This window comes from Scyliorhinus torazame, chromosome 14 (genome assembly GCF_047496885.1).
Source record: "Scyliorhinus torazame isolate Kashiwa2021f chromosome 14, sScyTor2.1, whole genome shotgun sequence".
Lineage (NCBI taxonomy): Eukaryota > Metazoa > Chordata > Chondrichthyes > Carcharhiniformes > Scyliorhinidae > Scyliorhinus > Scyliorhinus torazame.
In genome coordinates this window covers 120,566,942-120,589,114 of record NC_092720.1, presented here as the reverse complement: position 1 = coordinate 120,589,114, position 22,173 = coordinate 120,566,942, and the positions used below count along the sequence as shown (strand labels likewise).

The 22,173-nt window shown below is 44.6% G+C and overlaps 1 protein-coding gene across 4 annotated transcripts in view; it reads right to left on the bottom strand.

Annotated features, from left to right (window-relative positions):
• Positions 1-22,173, bottom strand: part of LOC140389979 (diacylglycerol kinase delta) — a 225,184-nt gene that overhangs the window by 148,881 nt on the left and 54,130 nt on the right. For 3 of the 4 annotated variants that reach the window (XM_072474713.1, XM_072474715.1, XM_072474714.1), the window contains exon 3: positions 21,138-21,218. In XM_072474713.1, the coding sequence (XP_072330814.1) occupies positions 21,138-21,218 (81 nt within the window). Of the gene's footprint in view, positions 1-5,814; positions 6,198-21,137; positions 21,219-22,173 lie in introns of those variants that run through there. The other variant, XM_072474716.1, reaches the window with a different exon arrangement.

The window sequence follows — 22,173 nt, the reverse complement described above, 5'->3', positions numbered from 1 at the left end:
CAGAACAGATTTGGCTCCTGTTCGAACTTCTACAGACTCTGTCTGATGTCTTCAAAAAGCTTTTTCAACTGGTTTGTTTCAGCTTCCCCTTGTCCTCAGACAAGTCAGCAATGCCAGGCGTTGCCTTCTTCCAGATTCTTCCATCGTAGAAGATACAGAAATCTGAAGACCCGCGCATCCAGCCATAGGAACAGCTTCTTCCCCACAACTACTGGACTCTTCAACAACTCTCCCTTGGACTGATCTGTTCCCTGTAAGAACACTATTCACGACACCCTTTGCTGCTCTTGTGTGGCCCTTGTTCCGCACTGTAACAAATCATTATTTGTTGATATACCATTTGTCAATATACTCTGTCGATTATTCTTTTATCTACTATGTACGTACTGTGTACGTTCCCTTGGCCGCAGAAAAATACTTTTCACTGCACTTAGGTACACGTGACAATAAATATCAATCAATCACTATTAATTTGTTGAAACGATCCTACTGTGAGTGCAAAAGACCTTACTTGTGGACTCTGTATTGGCCAAATCCGGGGCGAAATTCTCCGGTATCGGCGCGATGTCCGCCGACTGACGCCCAAAATGGCGCAAATCAGTCGGGCATCGCGCCGCCCCAAAGGTGCGGAATGCTCCGCATCTTTGGGGGCCGAGCCCAAACCTTAAGGGGCTAGAACCGCGCCGGACGAATTTCCGCCCCGCCAGCTGGCGGAAAAGGCCTTTGGTGCCCCGCCAGCTGGCGCGGAAATGACATCTCCAGGTGGCGCATGCGCGGGAGCGTCAGCTGCCGCTGACGGCATTCCCGCGCATGCGCAGTGGAGGGAGTCTCTTCCGCCTCCGCCATGGTGGAGACTGTGTCAAAGGCGGAAGGGAAAGAGTGCCCCCACGGCACAGGCCCGCCCGTGGATCGGTGGGCCCCGATCGCGGGCCAGGCCACCGTGGGGGCACCCCCTGGGGCCAGATCGCCCCGTGCCCCCCCCAGGACCCCGGAGCCCGCCCGCGCCGCCTTGTCCCGCCAGTAAGGTAGATGGTTTAATTTACGCCGGCGGGACAGGCATTTTAGCGGCGGGACTTCGGCCCATTCGGGCCGGAGAATCACAGGGGGGGGGCCTGCCAACCAGCGCAGTGCGATTCCCGCCCCCGGTGGTGGAGAATTCGGCAACCGGCGGGGGCGGGATTCACGCCAGCCCCCGGCGATTCTCCGACCCGGCGGGGGGTCGGAGAATCTCGCTCCAGAACTCTACAAAATCTTTCTCAATAGGTCTGAATGCCTTAGCTCCACCCAGCAATGACATCACCTCCGCAAGCTGAAAACTCCCCAAGGACTCTCCCTAGTCAAACAACAGTGCATTAGCCCAGGTTTTTAAGAGAGTGTGGAAAGATCTATTTGTTTCAGAAGTGATAATATAAGAAATAGGGCTTGTTTTTTAAAAATATAAACAAACTTTTTAAAATACAAGAAAACAATATTTAAATGTTTAAATCTCAACCTAACAATAACAGATTACACAGTTTCTTAAACTTAACACACTAGATCCCATTAAACAACACTAACCATGCAGTTCTCATGTCACTTTCACAGGCAGACAAAGGCAATACTTGCATTTACTTTTTTAAAAATATTTTTTACGTAAACAATTTTTTTTTCCAATTAAGGTGCAATTTAGCATGGCCAATCCATCTACCCTGATCATCTTTGGGTTGTGGGTGTGAGACCCATACAGACACAGGGAGAATGTGCAAACTCCACACGGATAGTGATCCAGGGCCAGGATCAGACCCGGGTCCTCGCGCCGTGAGGCAGAAGTGCTAACCACTGTGCCACCATGCTGCACAATACATTTACAAAGAAATTTTTCTTTTGATGGGGACATTCATTCTGAACCCTTTTTTCAAAACCTGCCCCAGAGTCAACTTTCATGACCCTTTTGGCCAAAGCCTTCTCCTGCACCTATTCAAAACAGCATTCTCCCCCTCTCTCTCTAAGCTCCACCCAGTCCCTCAGTTAAAGGTTCTCTGCTGGTGTTTCCAGGTTTGAACCCATCAGTGTTATCTTGGCTGTTTAATTGCCCACTCCTGTTTATACAAAAGAACAGAGCCATGCTTTTGATATGCAACAAACCTCCCATTGACCAACAAAGAGGCCATCAGACTCTGTAATGGGTTAATAGCTGATCAGACAGGAGTGCCCTGAAGAACAATGGATCTGGGGTATCCTAAATATTCCCACTAACGAGGTTTAAGTCTGATTGGGACAATGTAACTCGGCCAGGTGTGGGCATATCCTCTGACTCTGTGCTTGGAGGATTTTGTTTCCCCCTCAGTCTATTTAACCCCTAAATTGCCTATTATCTCCCTCATGAGACAAAGTTGCGGAGTACACTCTGGGCACCAGTACAATAACACTAACAACTCTCATTTATATACCATCTCAATTTAACATGATAACACATTTCAAATAACTTCACAGAGTAATCAGACTAAAATAGATATGACAGTAAAATACACCTTTAAGAGGAGTGACCATGGTGTTTCATTAGGATATAGATTTCAAAGAGGATTTTAAATAAGGCGAGGGGCACAGAGGATCAGGAAGGGGAATTCAGGGCATGGAGCCTAGATGGCTGAAGACACAGGACCATCGGTGGGGTGAAGTGTGATGGGATTCTGGGGTAGGGAATTCAAGGATGGTTTCAGGACTGTAGGGGGTTTCAGGATTGTAGCAGGTTACAGATAGTAAGGTCATGAAGGAATGTGAACACAAAGATTTTAAACTTGGGACATTGAGGGATTTGGAGTCAATGTAGGATCTGCAAGAAAATGGATGATAGATGAGCAGTACAGAATAAGGGCAGCAGAGCTTTGGGTGAATTGAAGCCTATGGAGGGAAAAGAATGAAAGATTGTTTGGGATATGGTGGAATAATTAAGTATCAAGGTAATGCAGGCATGGATGAGAGTATCAATTGCAGATGTTCTAAGGGAGGGCTTGAGGTGAGTAATTTTGCAGAGGTGGAAGTAGGCAGTCTTTGTGATGAAGGAAATATGGATTCAGAAACTCAGTTCAGGGTTGATTCAACTCAAGACAGTGGTCTTTGGGGGGAGGGGGGGGAGAGGTAGAATCAGTGAAGCAGTTTTGGGGTTCATGGTGATGTCCCAAGATGATGGTTTCATGCTTCTTACTGTTCAACTGTAGCTCATCCAAGACCACATATTGGACAAACAGTCTGACAGTAGAGAGGCAGTGTTGAGCTGAGTTTCTTGACCATACAAGTCACTTCACATCCAGGGAAAGCAGACAGAAGAGGAAGAGACTAATAATTTCTGGGCGATTGGAGAAAACAGTGTTCGAGAAGGAAGAGAAGCCATTTCTGAAGAAGCAATTATCAGATGGCGGAGTGATGGTGATCCAACCAAATTGGACAACGTGGGAAAGGTTTCAGAGGACTATGGTGTGACTGATTGTGTCACAGAATGCCATGACATCAAGGAGGATCATACGAGATGAACGCATCATGATCAGAGACGCAAAGGCCGTCAGTTCTGTCGCAGAAGCAGGGATTTAAACATGTTTAACATCCAATGTTGTGAGTACTAATGTGAATTAAAAAAAAATTTAAATAAATAAATTTAGAGTACCCAATTATTATTTTCCAATTAAGTGGCAATTTACGGTGGCCAATCCACCTAACCTGCACATCTTTGGGTTGTGGGCATGAAACTCGCGCAGACACAGGGAGAATGTGCAAACTCCACACAGACAATGACCTGAGGCCAGGATCGAACCCGGGTCCTCAGCACCGTAGGCAGCAGTGCTAACCACTGCACCACCGTGCTGCCCACTAATGCGAATTTTACGTTGCACGCTACGTTTGAGTGATAGTACTCCTTTTACTTTGTGGGATATCCTGGGCATCAATACATGCTTAATGTGTGATATTCTGGGTACTAATACATTGTTTGCATATGATACTCTGAATATTGATATACATTTTATTTGTGTGAAACTCCGGATACTAATACAGATCTAATGTTATTTAAGATTCTTAAAGTGTCTTTATATTTCTTTCATTTCTGCCAGTCTGCCCGCTCCCACTTATCATAACTTGGTTCCTCGCCACATGCAGGTACACTGGACACTAATGTGCTGGGACTAAATCATGACATCCTAGCAATGGATTCACCAGGAAATCTGCTTAGTCCACAGAACCCCTACAGTGCAGAAAGAGGCCATTTGGCCCATTGATTCTGCACCGACCCTCTGAAGGAGCAACCTACCTCGGTCCACTTCCCCGCTCTATCCCCGTAACCCCACCTATCTTTGTATACTAAGGGGCAATTTGGCATGGCCAATTCGCCTAACCTGCACATCTTTGGACTGTGGGGAGGAAACTGGAGCACACGAAGGAAACCACGCAGACACAGGAAGAACATGCAAACCCAAGGCTGGAATCAAACCCGGGTCCCTGGCGTCGTGAGGCAGCAGTGCTAACCACCGTGCCACCGTTCTCAGCCTTATTCTGTGCCATGTTATTCAGATGTGATATTTAAACAATGCAATGAATTTAGCAAGCCAGATGGGGCTTTTCACAGTAACTTCATTGCAGTGTTAATGTAAGCCTACTTGTGACAATAAAGATTATTATTATTACACCTACATTCTGACAACAGATCAGAGGACCCACAAAACTGACTTCACACCCCACTGTCATAGATCAGATCATTTGTGTTTTTGAATGCAGCAGACTGCTGTGCAATTACCACTCGTCAATTTTCTGATATAAAGCACCTTGAATTTAACCTTTACTTATTGTACAGTGATAAGATTGTACTCACCTGTACTTTACACCACAGTGTTATACAGTGACTGCCCTGCAGCCTGTGTCTTAGCCCACAATTATACAGTAGCTGCACCCATCAATACTGCATCCATAGTGATAGACCTGTCACCACCAGTACTGTACCCCAGTGTTATAGCGTGACAAGCCAGTATCTATCATCACTGTACGCCAGTGTTATGCAGTGACAAACCAGTATCCATTAGCATTATTCCTCAGTGTTATCCAGTGACAGACCAGTACCTATCAGCACCTTAACCCAGTGTTATATAGTGACAGATCTATACCCAGCAGCACTGTACCCACCTTTAGTGACAGACCCGTACCCACCAGCCATTTACTCTTTTACACAGGCCTGCACCCGCCAGTATTTTAGGCTTGTGTTGTACAGCTCTATTGCTCTCTTAAGACACAGTTCAAGTTTGCATGGCAGTAACTTAGAATCGTGCTTTTTGCTGTTTCCAAAACTCCAGTTAGAACATTTCTCATTCATTATAAGGCTTTGCTGAAATCCCACATAGCAATGGGGGAAAGGGGAGGGGGAATTGAAGGTTCAGCAGCGGAACGCCATTTTCTAATTCTGGGTGTTTTTAATCACAAACTTTTTAAATCACAAAATATAAAATTTTCAGCGCTAAGAAAGAAAATAGATCTCTGAACTTTAATGGATCACCGTGACACAGAAAATACAATCCACAATACAAACTCCTAACATTATAAGATCAATCAAATCTCATGCCGGGATCCTTTAGAGGAAATGCAGTGAAGTTTCAACAGAACAAAAATAAATTCCAGGAGCAGGTTACAAATCCGACATCCCAAAGTACATTTCTCTAACTCTCATTCTAAATATCTATCCTCAAGTCACAGGAAAGTCTCTGTGGCAGAATGCAAGATCAAAATAAGAGCGCACTGTGAAAGGAAGCACTCAGCCCAGAACGGGTCTTTTGGCAAAGAGTGAAAAGTCTCACTTACGGCTGACGTCTCGCAGGGTGCTCCATCATGGGCTGCATTCACAGTTCCTTCCACAATCAGAGATTTCAGCACTTAGATCGTCTCTCTCTTATGCCACGCTGCTGGACTTCTTTCAAAACTCCTACGTCACGTGAAGAAACCCTTTTCACAAATGTGAAGGGCAAAAGCTATTTAACACCTCAGACAGAGCAGCAACCCTACTGTAGCCGTCCTCAAACTGGAACAGCAAGGCAGCACAAGTTCCTCCATCACTTAAGCAACACTCATGCTTCTCACACCCTTTTTGACTGACTGTAGCCCTGGCTGTGTGACTAATGCACACGTCCTGCTGTGGGAGAGGCGAGCCTGTGGTGAAAGGATCTAGCGGCAGTGTTTCAAGCAGAAGCACCAGGAAGATCGGAGGTACTTCAAATTCTTCACTATCTTTAAACCACACCCTACAAAAAAACGAGGAAGGCCTGTCAGATACAAACACACTAAAATAGTATCAGAGCCCACAGGGAATGTCCTGCAGCGGAACTGACCCATTTTGACTCCCAAGGACAAACTGTTGCTGCTCCAAATCTTTAACCCTGTCAGTGCTGGAACTGGTGTTGTAATTTGTGAATTAGTTCAAACTTAATAATAATAATAATAATAATCTTTATTGTCACCAGTAGGCTTACATTAATACTGCAATGAAGTTACTGTGAAAAGCCCCTAGTCGCCACATTCTGGCGCCTGTTCAGGTACACTGAGGGAGAATTTGGAATGTCCAATTCACCTAACAGCACGTCTTTCAGGACTTGTGGGAGGAAACCAGAGCACCCAGAGGAAACCCACACAGACACAAGGAGAACGTGCAGACTCAACACAGACAGTGACCCAAGCCGGGAATCGATCCCGAGACCCTGGAGTTGTGAAGCAACAGTACTACCCTCTGTGCTACCGCGCTGCCCTCTGCTGCTGCAAGAGAATGGGAGTATTTAAAAAAGAAAATCCCATTTATTCTTTATTGTAATTGCAGTTCTATTGATTCTTTTTCTTCTCTGGGCGGCATGGTAGCTCAGTGGTTAGCACAGCTGTCTCACAGCGCCAGCATTCCAGGTTAAATTCCGACCTTAGGTGACTGTGTTGACTTTGCACATTCTCCCCGTGTCTGCGTGGGTTTCCTCTGGGTGCTCTGGTTTCCTCCCACAGTCCAAAGATGTGCAGGTTAGGCGGATTGGCCAGGTCAAATTGCCATTAGTGACCAGGGATGTGCAGTTCAGGTTAAGAGGTTACAGCGATGATTCACCAACTATTACACTGCTCTAATTTCAACTTGTTTACAATTAAGAATAATTAAACAAATGGGCCCCAGCTACCTATCACACAGGAGAAAAGTGATCATCTATCGTTTGGCAAAAGTTGAAACTTTCAGAATTTGAGGAAACGCAAATAGCCTCTATGTTGTACTGAGGCAAGTGCCAATTGTCTATTTTCCCAATCTCCCCACCTCTTCTTCCTCAACTCAGCTTTCGCAGCATAATCCACAGAAAGACACTCAACTTGATTCTTCACCACATGCATCATGCACTTAGACTGTTAATAGCCGAGGATTAATTTAAGGATAGTGGCACTGATGCTGCTCATCATTGTACTAGGGTACCTTCGAAGTGTTAGATCACTATTATGAAAACATTAGTCGGAATTAAAATCATGCCCTGACTACGGTTATGAAGGCAAAGGACCTTCGGAATTGCAGGCCAATTCTCCCCCAGTTGACAGCCTGAGCATTACTGGATTGGATTTTGTTTATTACCACATGTAACTAGGTACAGTGAAAAGTATTTTCTGCGAGTAGCTCAACAGATCATTGAAAAGAAAAGGAAATTAAACAAAATACATAATAGGGCAAAACACAAGGTACACAATGTAACTACATAACACCGGCATCAGGTGAAGCATACAGGGGTGTAGTGTTAATGAGGTCAGTCCATAAGAGGGTCATTTAGGAGTCTGGTAACAGCGGGGAAGAAGCTGTTTTTGAGTCTGTTCGTGCTTGTTCTCAGACTTTTGTATCTCCTGCCGCTGGAAGAAGTTGGAAGAGTGAGTAAACCGGGTGGAAGGGGTCTTTGATTATATTGCCCGCTTTCCCCAGGCAGCGGGAGGTGTAGATGGAGTCAATGGATGGGAGGTAGGTTCTTGTGATGAACTGGGCTGTGTTCACGACTCTCTGAAGTTTCTTGCGGTCTTAGGCCAGCAGTTGCCATACCAGGCTGTGATGCAGCCAGATAGGATGCTTTCTATGGTGCATCTGTAAAAGTTGGTAAGAGTTAATGTGGATGTGTCGAATTTCCTTAGATTCCTGAGGAAGTAGTCACTGTTGTGCTTTCTTGGTGGTAGCGTCGACGTGGGTGGATCAGGACAGAATTTTGGAGATGTGTACCCCATGGAATTTGAAACTGCTAATCAGCCCATCCCATAGTATGTGCATGCTCAATGCCTTATTAACCAATCTAAAGGCTTTGCACTTAATTTCCTTAAGCTCATGGTATAGGGGGTAACATGTTGGCTTGGATATAAGATTGGCTGGCTAACAGGAAACAAAGAATAGGCATAACTGGGTCTTTTTCAGGTTGGTAGGAGGTAAGTAGTGTGCCACAGAGATCAGTCCTGGGGCCTCAGATTTTTACTATTTATGTAAATGACTTGGATGAAGGGACCAAAAGTATGGTTTCCAAATTTGCCGATGATACAAAGGTAGGTAAGAAAGTAAGTTGTGAAGTGGGTATAAGAAGGTTGCAAAGGAGTATAGGTAATTAAGTGAGTGGGCAAAGACCTGGCAAATGGAGTATAATGTGGGAAAATGTGAAAGAATAAAACAGAATTATCTAAATGGTGAGAGATTGCAGAGCTCTGAGATTCAGAGTAATCTAGGTGTCCTACAGCATGAATCTCAAAAGGTTAGTATACAAGTACTGCAAATAATTAGGAAAGCCAATAGAATGTTATAGTTTACTGCAAGGGGAATTCCATATAAAAGTATGGAGGTTATGCTTCCATGTTAAAGGACACTGGTAAGACCACATCTGAAGTGCTGAGCACAGTACTTGTCTGCTTATTTAAGGAAGGATGCATATGCATTATAAGCAGTTCAGAGAAGTTTTACTAGACTAATACCAAAATAAGGGATTTGTCCAACGAGGAAAAGTTGGGCAGGCCTGCCTATATCATTGTAGCTTGGGAGAATAAGATGCAGCTTGGTTGAAACCTTTAAGATACTGAGAGGTCTTGATATCCCTTGATTTGGAGAGGACCATTCCTCTCATGAGAGAATCTAGAACTTGGGGTCACTGTTTAAAAATATGGAGTCACTCATTTAAGACAGAGATGAGAAGGATTTTGTTTCTGAGAGGGTAGTGAGTCTTTGGAACTCCATCAAAAGCAGCAGAAGCGGAGTCTTTGATATTTTTAGGGAAGAGGTAGTTAAGATTCTTGATAAACAAGGAACTGAGTGAAAGGCAATCGGGAATAAGTGGGTGGTGACAATCAGACCAACCATGCTCTCTTATCCAATGGTTCAGAAGGCTCGAGGGGCCTAGCGGCCTTCTCCTAATTCATAAGTTTGCACATACATATGGACACCAAACGCATTGAGGACTTCCTACCCTTGGAGGGATGACAAAAATTAAAACAGAGTTAACAAATAGGATTGGGTACCAGTAATCCATCTAAGTTTATAGACTTACCATTCAGCCCATCATTGTCTATGCTGACTCTTTACTACTTCAATCCAAGATTCTGCCCTGATCTTCCCCCCCACAGCTCGTTATCTTCTTCTGAGTCAAATGTTTCTCTGGTTTTCCGATAAATAATGCATTGGTCTATGGCTCAGTGACATACTGCAATAAATCTCCCCTAACCTCATATCGTCAATCACTTAGTTAAAATGTTAAATTAATGGCCCCTCATTATTGACTCTGCAAGGAAATAGGCTGATTGGCCTATTATAAAGATCCTGCAAACGGTTTAAGAAATTTAGGAGGTGGATTGAAGAGCAGAACCATAAGGGTAGTAGCAGTCTGAGAACTACTGGTTTCACAATCCTGCCAGAATAGTGATAGCAAGGTAAGCAAAGTAAACGTGTGATTCAAGGGATAATATGACACGAGGGATCAGCACCGCTCAGCTTTAACCTATCACTTAATCTCCAAATATTTCACTCTCAGAAACTCACTGCAGAATGCCAATAGAAGTGTCAGCTCGACAGGTGTCCTGAGGCTCACTGCTATTTTTTCTCTTTGTTTTGTATACTTTAATTTACAATCCCTTATCTGCATTATGAGATTGTGGCCCAAGGATTTCTATGACACACGCTGTTCGACTTAACCTTGTCTGTTTAATGCCGACGGTATTGTGCCCTGTGAGTTGCTGGGAGATGGAAACTGCGCGGTGAGATGTGTGTGAATAGAGCAGACAACTGCTTCCCCGCTGAAGCAATAGACAGCACAAGGTCTGAACCAGGAAGTGTAAATTAGAGTGGATGAATTCAATGTCAATTGAGTCACAGAACGAGAAAGAGAGGGAAAATAGATCAGGAGTAATAATAATAATCATAATAATCTTTATTTTATTATTGTCACAATTAGGCTTACATTAATACTGCAGTGAAGTTACTGTGAAAATCCCCCAGTCGCCACACTTCGGCACCTGTTCGGGTACACTGAGGGAGAATTCAGAATGTCCAATTCACCTAACAAGCACGTCTTTCGGGACCTGTGGGAGGAAACCGGAGCATCCAGAAGAAACCCACGCAGACACGGGAAGAACGTTTGGACTCCACACAGACAGTAACCCAAACCGGGAATCAAACCTGGGTCCCTGGCGCTGTGAAGCAACAGTGCCAACCACTGTGCTACCGTGCCCCTCCCCCGTGCTACTGTGTCGCCCCACAGGAGTAAAAAAAGAAAAAGTAAAAGAAGATTCTGAAATGGATAAGCTACAACTTTGTGGCAAGTTTATTTTGTATCTACAATACAAATGTGATAACTTCACACCATTTAATGCATTTGAATGGGAGGCCAGACAACAAGATGCTATTTGCGTGAACTGAGGCAGGAGCTTTTAGATTTCCATATCTAATCACGCATCTGCCCTTGAGAGTGGTTTCTGCGATGGTTTAGTAGATGATCTATTAGAAACTGTTGTATCTACATACTGTGTTTAAACAACCTTGGAAAGGAATAATTCGTTCCCACCTGTCCCCTCCGAGTCTAACAGTTTCTGTCTGAAGCTGCTGGCCTCTTGTCTCAAATTGCATCCCGGTCAACACTAACAGGATGACATGAGGAAGTGAGTTTATGTCCAGTAGGTTGGAACATAAACAGCAGGAAATCCTAGTCCTGGAACATTGAAGCTTAACCCTGAAGAGTATGGCTGGGCTAGTTTGCCATTTAGATACAAAATTTGTTGCATTGCCATAGATTTTAATTAAAGTTCCCACCATCTCCCCAGCCCAACACAATAATCTTTATTCTATAGCTACATTGAGAAGCTGTACAAACTTGACCTGGAATCCCCCTATATTTGCAACCTAACGAATCATATAAATGAGGTCAGGAGCTCAGGTTTGTGTTGAATTTTAGGGGTGAATGAGCAGAGTATCATTCCACAACACTACTGCATCCATCCTGAATCAAAGATGCAGCCTGTCTTAGACACAGATTAAAGGTTCCTTAACGCTGTCACACCAAACACACCAAACCAGGTACAGCACTGGATAGACAAAATAAAGCTTCCTCTGTAGATCTCTGGCTTTCACTGTCAACATGCTACTTCATCCACAAGAACATAATCAACTTGAGCACATGTGCCACAGACACTCACGCCTTTTTCGACAATCTGTCTGCTTCTAAGTCAGGGAAATGATAGAACCTCAATGTAGAGAATACATGATATCCCCTCTGAATTGCTGTGGACATTTACTTAAATCAAAAATAAAAGACTGTGGATTTTGAAAGTGGTGGACCAGCAGGGAAGTTGGGGGCAGGGGTGGGGTAGGGCAAGATGAGAATCCCCATTGCAGTGTATCCCAGCAACGGTAAAGACCTGCCGTCAGTGAACTACTCAACAGTCAGATTGACAATATTTTCCTCCAGAATGAAGTTGTCCCTTTTTTGATAGTGAGAAAACATTTTGCAAATGGATGTGAGGAAATGGACAACTAGCGAACTCACTGAAACAAGTGAGGGAACAAAGAACTAGTTAAGGAAAGACTGACTGGAGATAGTGGGTATGCAGAAGGTGGACAACAGAATAGGAAGCAGTATGGAAAACCTGATTATTGGTGAGTGCATGGGACAGGATAAGTAATAGGATAGGGGAATAAAGTTTCTGAGGCAATTGCTTGGAGCGAGCCAGTGATGTGTGCCACAGTACATGGGACAGAGGGAAATTGTAGACATGACTAGGAGAGACAAGAAACAGGGAAGGCAGCAAAGTTGGTGTAGAAGATTCACTCAGGCATGGCACAGTTCATCAGGGGGAGTAGAATGAAGTGTGTCAGGTAGAGGAGGGGGAGAAAACCACAACATTTTCTCCAGTTTGATTGGTTCTTAGCCCTTTCATTTCCCCAAGTCAGAATTGCTCCTGCTTCTTTCCCTGCTGCCCTGAATATGTCTGAATAAATCCCATTTGTCATGGCATTTCTTGCTACTCAATTGATTCAGCTGACAGAGTGTATAATGGGTAGCTGTGAGAGTGCGAGATATCATCACCATGGCAAATATGGAAGCAGCAACGATGCCAGGTGGAGATTCATCGCCACAGTTCTATTTCCCATTCCACTGACTCAGAGTCTATAACATAGTGTGTTCCTGTAGCCAGCTTGTCTGTCTGTCCAGAAAAAGAAAGCAGAGCAATTCAAGTGCTGAAAGGCTTTATTAACGTGGTACAGTACAAAAGATAAACAAGTCTTTTCACTACAGTGCCAAGGCTTGTGTTATCCTGACTCCTAAATCATCCTCTTTGTTCCTCTTGATCTAATTTTAGCTGGGGATTGATGTGCGCTGATTCTAGCACTGGCAACAGCAACAATCTCTACGACAGAGGATAGTGAGCAGCAATCGCAAGGGCGGGGGGGGGGGGGTGCTGCTTCTTGAACTGCTGTGTTGGTGGACCAATGATGACCATCAGCATGTGCCACGGCGAGGAAACAGCAGTGAGTGTTGCTGCCTTTGAAGATGGCGGAAATTTCATCTACACCTGAATGTTCTATCACGTCAGAAGGTTAAGCAGGTTAAGAGGGATGTTAAGAGAAAATAAATATGCACAAAGTATCTGAAAGTTTCAGGCAATAAAGTCAACTAAGGAAAGTGAAAAAGCTTTTTTTGTGGAAATTAAATGTATTCAAATAAGGGCTAGTCAAATAAACTGGGATAGTCTTTTCCACAAAAATTATAACTGCAGTTGGTACTTGATTGTCTTCCTCCTTTGTCCAACTTTCATACATATGAGAATTGAACCAAAGAAATGTGAGAACTGTTGGTCAAAAACACAGATGCAAGCTTGGAGCACAGCCACGTTGAAGCAGGGCTTAATACTCAATCAAAACACCGAAGCAACTCCAAGTGACTGCCTTCCAATAGTGGAAAGAATTTTTTTAGAAATAAGCTGACTTCAAACCTTCTTGGATAATTGTTGTCAGCAGGTAACAGCAAAGGAGATGGCTCGAGAAACACAAAAGTGCAGTTGCTCAATTGTTCAGCAATGTGTTTATCTTCGATTTTGGTCAAGCTTTTGGTGACTTTTGCACTAGTGTTGAACACCAACACGCTAAGCCCCTCAACAGAGACAGCCTGTGTTCTCCTGTGATAGAAACGCACAGAATTTCTCTCTGTGATGAGAAGTCTGGATGTCCCAAGCAATAAAACCAGGCATGAGGAGGTTGATGTTATTTGTGCTCTTCACAGGATACTTGCCTCACTGTCTAGCATTAACTGAAAGGTTTTAAAGCTGTGTCTTATCTGGTTAGCAGAGTTGTTTGTGTAGGAGGAGGAGCGTGAGCTGAATGAGTTTGTTGTCAAGGGCAGAAGTGAGCTCTAAAGTCCTCAAGTTATTCAAGCCCTTGGGGCAGAATGGATTGGGCAACAGACTGACCCGCATTTCAATGTTATAGCAGCATGATTATTTGGACAATACTGCCAGCTTTCACCTCTGCATCCTGCCACCAATCTAAGCAAAGGGTCGGACACAGTCACATTCACCTCAGTTGTTTTGATGAAGGATAAATGTAAGCCAATTTGCTTGCAGGATGGGACTCATTTGTACAGTGCCCTGAGAGTGGAATCAAATTACCCAGCTTTACATTCCTTGTCTTACTTTGTTTCATATCAATCTGTTCCACAAGTTCCCATATTCAGCACAGTGGGCTAAACAGCTGGCTTGTAATGCAGAACAATGTCAGCAGCGCAGGTTCAATTCCTGTACCGGCCTCCCCGAACAGGCAGCGGAATGTGGCGACTAGGGGCTTTTCACAGGAACTTCATTGAAGCCTACTTGTGACAATAAGCGATTATTATTATTACTCAGCCCGCTCGACAAGAATCCCAAAATAGTGTAATCAAGGATTTCTCACCGGGGGTTATTAATGTTATCTTTTGTAAAACCACCTGGTGAAAGGTGGCACTGGAGCCAATCTTCTACATTTGTTTAAAGAGTTAATTGTTACAAGATTACACCTCCTAACTCCACCGTGCTAAAGTTTCAATGAAAGTGATTTATGAAGGCGCTGCCTTCTCAACCTTGCTCCTCATCTGAGGTGTGATGATTCTCAGGTTAAATTACCACCAGTCAGCCCCTCAAAGGGGAAAGCAGCCTGTGGTCATTTGGGACGATGGTAACTTTACAGGGTTTCAAATGAGTGCCTCTTTTTTTTATGCTCAAGTGAAAACCCAGTTAATGCCCATCACCAGCACACAATGAAACACATTTAATATACAATGAACAGATAATATGTCTACATACAGGCTGTCACATCTGAATGGAGATAACACCAAAAGGTCCAGGCTTTCTGACTCTTGTCCAGTAAAAGCCCATATTGGAAAAGATGGAAACCAGGAAATGGCTGAACAGCAAATAATTCCACTACATTTGTTATGAAATCACAAATAGAGTTTCCAGGAAAATACAGGAGGCGTTGGAAGACTTCCTAAGAATTAAAATCAAAGTGGAAATTCTAGTTAGATCCGGGTATAAGAAATTCTGAGGAACAGTTTGTCCTTCCTGTTGCTGGATGACATTCCATCCAACATGACATAGTCTGATAATATAAAGGTAATTAGCAACAACAGGAAGAAACCAGTCTTCAGTATTTCTTGTACTTAAAACTAGTCAGATAGTTCTCATGTTGGCACCAGAAAGACTGAAGCAATGTTATTTGTTTCCTACTAAACATCTGCACTTTTGCCTGAAATGGCATTTCCATCTCTTACTGTTTGAGTAAGGTGATTTACACTGCCAAATTTACTTGAACCTGAATCAACATTCAACGCATCACCAAAATTGCTAATTTCCGCCTGTATTTATCCACCTTAATCTCACCAAAATCCTATTGAATGGTTTTGTTACCTGCAGACCCACTTCTCAAATATCCCCTTTGAAAGCCTCTCAACCATAACAAATTCCAATTACGTCAACATTTACATTTTACAAATATGCAAATCCATTACAGTACCTGGATTCCTTACTGGTTTCAAGTACATCAATGAATTGAATTCAAAGTCTCCAAATTCCCCCAGGACCGCAGTCCAATATATCTCTGTAACCCCTCTACCCTTCATCCCAGCTCACTACACCAACCGCTGTAACCCCTCTACCTGCATCTCAGCTCACTATACCCAACCTCTGTAACCCCTCTGCCCTGCATCCCAGCTCACTATACCCAACCTCTGTAACCCCTCTACCCTTCATCCCAGCTCACTACACCAACCGCTGTAACCCCTCTACCTGCATCCCAGCTCACTATACCCAACCTCTGTAACCCCTCTACCTGCATCCCAGCTCACTACACCAACCTCTGTAACCCCTCTACCTGCATCTCAGCTCACTATACCCAACCTCTGTAACCCCTCTACCTGCATCTCAGCTCACTATACCCAACCTCTCTAACCCCTCTGCCCTGCATCCCAGCTCACTATACCCAACCTCTGTAACCCCTCTACACTGGATCCCAGCTCACTATACCCAACCTCTGTAACCCCTCTACCTGCATCCCAGATCACTATACCCAACCTCTGTAACCCCTCTACCTGCATCCCAGCTCACTATACACAACCTCTGTAACCCCTCTACACTGCATCCCAGCTCAGCCTTCCTAGGGGGAAGGCCCTAGCGGCCAGGTCTCTGGCACTGAGTCTGGCTCTGGGGCTCAGAAGGGAAGGGGGGAGAATAGAAAAGCAATAGTAGTAGGCGATTCAATGGTTGGGGGAATAGATAGGGGATTTTGTGGTCGCGAGCGAGACTCCCGGAAGGTATGTTGCCTCCCGGGTGCCAGCGCCAGGGATGTCTCGGATCGTGTCTTCAGGATCCTTAAGGGGGAGGGTGAGCAGCCAGGAGTCGTGGTGCACATTGGTACCAACGACATAGGTAGGAAAAGGGGTGTGGAGGTAATAAACAAGTTCAGGGAGTTAGGCTGGAAGTTAAAAGCCAGTACAGACAGAGTTGTCATCTCCGGTTTGTTGCCGGTGCCACGTGATAGCGAGGCTAGGAATAGGGAGAGAGTGCAGCTGAACACGTGGCTGCAGGAATGGTGTAGGAGGGAGGGTTTCAGGTATTTGGATAATTGGAGCGCATTCTGGGGAAGGTGGGACCTGTACAAGCAGGACGGGTTGCATCTGAACCAGAGGGGCACCAATATCCTGGGAGGGAGGTTTTCTAGTACTCTTCGGGAGGGTTTAAACTAATTTGGCAGGGGAATGGGAACCGGATTTGTAGTCCAGCAACTAAGGAAGTCGATATTCAGGACGCCAAAGTGTGTAATGAGGCAGTGGGGAAGGGAACACTGACCAAGGAGAGTACCTGCAGGCATGGAGATGGGTTGAAATGTGTACACTTCAACGCAAGAAGCATCAGGAATAAGGTGGGTGAACTTAAGGCATGGATCGGTACTTGGGACTACGATGTGGTGGCCATCACGGAAACTTGGATAGAAGAGGGGCAGAAATGGTTGTTGGGAGATCCATGGTTATAGATGTTTCAATAAGATTAGGGAGGGTGGTAAAAGAGGTGGGGGGGTGGCATTGTTAATTAGAGATAGTCTAACAGCTGCAGAAAGGCAGTTCGAGGAGTATCACCCTACTGAGGTAGTATGGGTTGAAGTCAGAAATAGGAAAGGAGCAGTCACCTTGTTAGGAGTTTGCTATAGGCCCCCCAAAGTAGCAGAGATGTGGAGGAACAGATTGGGAAACAGATTTTGGAAAGGTGCAGAAGTCACAGGGTAGTAGTCATGGGTGACTTTAACTTCCCAAATATTGAGTGGAAACTCCTTAGATCAAATAGTTCGGATGGGGTGGTGTTTGTGCAGTGTGTCCAGGAAGCTTTTCTAACACAGTATGTAGATTGTCCGACCAGAGGAGGGGCAATATTGGATTTAGTACTTGGTAATGAACCAGGGCAAGTGATAGATTTGTTAGTGGGGGAGCATTTTGGAGATAGTGACCACAATTCTGTGACTTTCACTTTAGTAATGGAGAGGGATAGGTGCGTGCAACAGGGCAAGGTTTACAATTGGGGGAAGGGTAAATACGATGTTGTCAGACAAGAATTGAAGTACATAAGTTGGGAACATAGGCTTTCAGGGAAGGACACAAGTGAAATGTGGAACTTGTTCAAGGAACAGGTACTACGTGTCCTTGATACGTATGTCCCTGTCAGGCAGGGAAGAGATGGTCGAGTGAGGGAACCATGGTTGACAAGAGAGGTTGAATGTCTTGTTAAGAGGAAAAAGGAGACTTATGTAAGGCTGAGGAAACAAGGTTCAGACAGGGCGCTGGAGGGATACAAGATAGCCAGGAAGGAACTGAAGAAAGGGATTAGGAGAGCTAAGAGAGGGCATGAACAATCTTTGGCGGGTAGGATCAAGGAAAACTCCAAGGCCTTTTCCACATATGTGAGAAATATGAGAATGACTAGAGCGAGGGTAGGTCCGATCAAGGACAGTAGCGGGAGATTGTGTATTGAGTCTGAAGAGATAGGAGAGGTCTTGAACGAGTACTTTTCTTCTGTATTTACAAATGATAGGGGCGATATTGTTGGAGAGGACAGTGTGAAACAGATTGGTAAGCTCGAGGAAATACTTGTTAGGAAGGAAGATGTGTTGGGCATTTTGAAAAACTTGAGGATAGACAAGTCCCCCGGGCCTGACGGGATATATCCAAGGATTCTATGGGAAGCAAGAGACAAAATTGCAGAGTCGTTGGCAATGATCTTTTCGTCCTCACTGTCAACAGGGGTGGTACCAGGGGACTGGAGAGTGGCGAATGTCGTGCCCCTGTTCAAAAAAGGGACTAGGGATAACCCTGGGAATTACAGGCCAGTTAGTCTTACTTCGGTGGTAGGCAAAGTAATGGAAAGGGTACTGAAGGTAGGATTTCTGAGCATCTGGAAAGACACTGCTTGATTAGGGATAGTCAGCATGGATTTGTGAGGGGTAGGTCTTGCCTTACAAGTCTTATTGAATTCTTTGAGGAGGTGACCAAGCATGTGGATGAAGTTAAAGCAGTGGATGTAGTGTACATGGATTTTAGTAAGGCATTTGATAAGGTTCCCCATGGTAGGCTTCTGCAGAAAGTAAGGAGGCATGGGATAGTGGAAAATTTGGCCAGTTGGATAACGAACTGGCTAACCGATAGAAGTCAGAGAGTGGTGGTGGATGGCAAATATTCAGCCTGGATCCCAGTTACCAGCGGCGTACCGCAGGGATCAGTTCTGGGTCCTCTGCTGTTTGTGATTTTCATTAATGACTTGGATGAGGGAGTTGAAGGATGGGTCAGTAAATTTGCAAACGATACGAAGATTGGTGGAGTTGTGGATAGTAAGGAGGGCTGTTGTCGGCTGCAAAGAGACATAGATAGGATGCAGAGCTGGGCTGAGAAGTGGCAGATGGAGTTTAATCCTGAAAAGTGTGAGGTTGTCCATTTTGGAAGGACAAATATGAATGTGGAATACACGGTTAACGGTAGAGTTCTTGGCAATGTGGAGGAGCAGAGAGATCTTGGGGTCTATGTTCATTCATCTTTGAAAGTTGCCACTCAAGTGGATAGAGCTGTGAAGAAGGCCTATGGTGTGCTCGCGTTCATTAACAGAGGGATTGAATTTAAGAGCCGTGAGGTGATGATGCAGCTGTACAAAACTTTGGTAAGGCTACATTTGGAGTACTGTGTACATTTCTGGTCGCCTCATTTTAGGAAGGATGTGGAAGCTTTGGAAAAGGTGCAAAGGAGATTTACCAGGATGTTGCCTGGAATGGAGAGTAGGTCTTACGAGGAAAGGTTGAGGGTGCTAGGCCTTTTCTCATTAGAACGGAGAAGGATGAGGGGCGACTTGATAGAGGTTTATAAGATGATCAGGGGAATAGATAGAGTAGACAGTCAGAGACTTTTTCCCCGGGTGGAACAAACCATTACGAGGGGACATAAATTTAAGGTGAAAGGTGGAAGATATAGGAGGGATATCAGAGGTAGGTTCTTTACCCAGAAAGTAGTGGGGGCATGGAATGCACTGACTGTGGAAGTAGTTGAGTCAGAAACATTAGGGACCTTCAAGCAGCTATTGGATAGGTACATGGATTACAGTAAAATTATATAGTGTAGATGTATTTGTTCTTAAGGGCAGCACGGTCGCATTGTGGATAGCACAATTGCTTCACAGCTCCAGGGTCCCAGGTTCGATTCCGGCTTGGATCACTGTCTGTGCGGAGTCTGCACATCCTCCAGTGTCTGCGTGGGTTTCCTCCGGGTGCTCCGGTTTCCTCCCACAGTCCAAAGGTGTGCAGGTTAGGTGGATTGGCCATGATAAATTGCCCTTAGTGTATAAAATTGCCCTTGGTGTTGGGTGGAGGTGTTGAGTTTGGGTAGGGTGCCCTTTCAAACAGCCGGTGCAGACTCAAAGGGCCGAATGGCCTCCTTCTGCACTGTAAATTCAATGATAATCTATGATTAATCTAGGACAAAGGTTCGGCACAACGTGGTGGGCCGAAGGGCCTGTTCTGTGCTGTATTTTCTATGTTCTATGTTCACTATACCAAACGTCTGTAACCCCTCTGCCCTGCATCCCAGCTCACCACACACCTCTGTAACCCCTTTAGCCTGCATCCCAGCTCATTACACCCAACCTCTCTAACCCTTATATGCTGCATCCCAGCTCACTACACCCAACCTCTGTAACCCCTCTACCCTGCATCCCAGCTCACTACACCCATCCACTGTAACTCCTCTACCCTGCATCAAGGCTCACTACACCCAACAGCTGTAACCCCTCTACCCTGCATCCCAGATCACTACACCCAACCTCTGTAACCCCTCTACCCTGCATCCCTGCTCACTATACCCAATCCCTGTAACCCCTCTACCCTGCAATCCAGCTCAATACAGCCAACCATTGTAACCCCTCTACCCTGCATTCCATATCACTACACCCAACCTTTCTAACCCCTTTTATCCTGCATCCCAGCTCACAATACCAAACCTCTGTAACCCCTCTACCCTGCATCCCAGCTCACTACACCCGACCTCTCAAACTCCTCTGCCCTGTATCCCAGCTCACTACACAGAACCTTTGTGGTACCTCTACCCCTATGTTCCAGCTTATTTAGTTCAACCTCTATGACAGGAAACGCATCTAATTCAAAGAGCTGAAAAATCTAGGCCAAATCAGCAGCTGTTCTTTCCAACCACTGTGCCTCAATTAACATGATTAATACAGATTATCTGATAATTTATCTATTTTTCAATTTGTAGGACCTTGCTGTTTGCAAATCGAACCCATGTCAGCCTTCATTGCAACAGTGGATGTACGTCAAATTATTCATTATTCGTGAAGTGCTTAGGGGATGTCCTGGACCTGATAGGCACTATATAAATGCAGGTTGCCTATTCAGCACAGAACTTAATTAGCCAATGCAATTTATACATGTAAAACAAAATATAACTAGTTCCATTGCTATAATATTTTAACAAACTGTCAGATATATAATCAAACATCTATGCTACCTGTGCTCATTACTGATATGCAATCCATTGTCGGCAATATTATTGGGTAGAGCCGAATTCCGGCTAAATACGACTCACATCAGAGCTACTCACTGTAAAACTGTTGTTCACATTTTTCGTGCTGGATTCTGCGACACTGGCATCTGTTAAATCCACTTCATCAAATATGATAGACTATAAGAAAAAAACAAGTTGGTCATTGAAAATGCACTGTTGTATGTGGGATACCAAATCAGCAGGGGTGATCAAAGTTAATGAGCATAATAGTGACCTCAAACCCCATTACAATGAGGTAGGATGAACCCACATTCCCAGTTCAGAGATAAATGGGGCTTGTTATCCAACAATTATACTGCTGAGGGATTAATGGAGGGGTACAACCGCACGTTTATCTTTTGGGGAAAAATGGCATGACCCCAATCTTACAGTGGGATGGTATTATCCCAAAAATATAACCCAGAAAGATCAGTAGAAGGGTGCAACCCAATGCCCATAGTATAATGGCTAGGGCTGCGGCCCCATTGAGAGGTCCATGGGGAAGGGGTTAAATGCTACACCACCTTTCAGACAGTATCACTGGGAGGAAAGAGAATTCTGGCTGCACTGGATATAATAAAAGGCTCATCACAATAAATGAGGATTGTCCCCTGTAGCAGATGTCATAATAAGAGGGCTATCCTGCATCTCTCCAGGCTGGATATAAGAATAAGAGGGTTTGAGCTGGAGCACTCTGCCTCTCAAGCGCTTCCTGCTCGAGTACACTACATTCTTGTTTGTTTTTAGAGAGCTGCCAAGTGACTGGGGCCTTTGGCCCTGGGAGCTGGAAAGCTAAATTTACACCGTGTGAATTTGTAGATGGTACTGAACAGTCAGAAGAAAATTTTCCAGTAAATGTCAGCCGTAAGCATTTCTCATGGCTGCAGATTCTAACAGTATGAACAACAGACTCAACACCAATAGCTCAGAGCAGAAGAGTTAAAAGGGATTCCGAAAAGTTGAATTATTTTAATGCACTCAAAATACCAATAAAAATGTGTTGGTAAGCGCTATAAATAGTGTTATATTGGAGATTTTAAAAATACTGCACATTGCACCATATTTGGTTGGAGAGTGACAAAAGCACAATGCC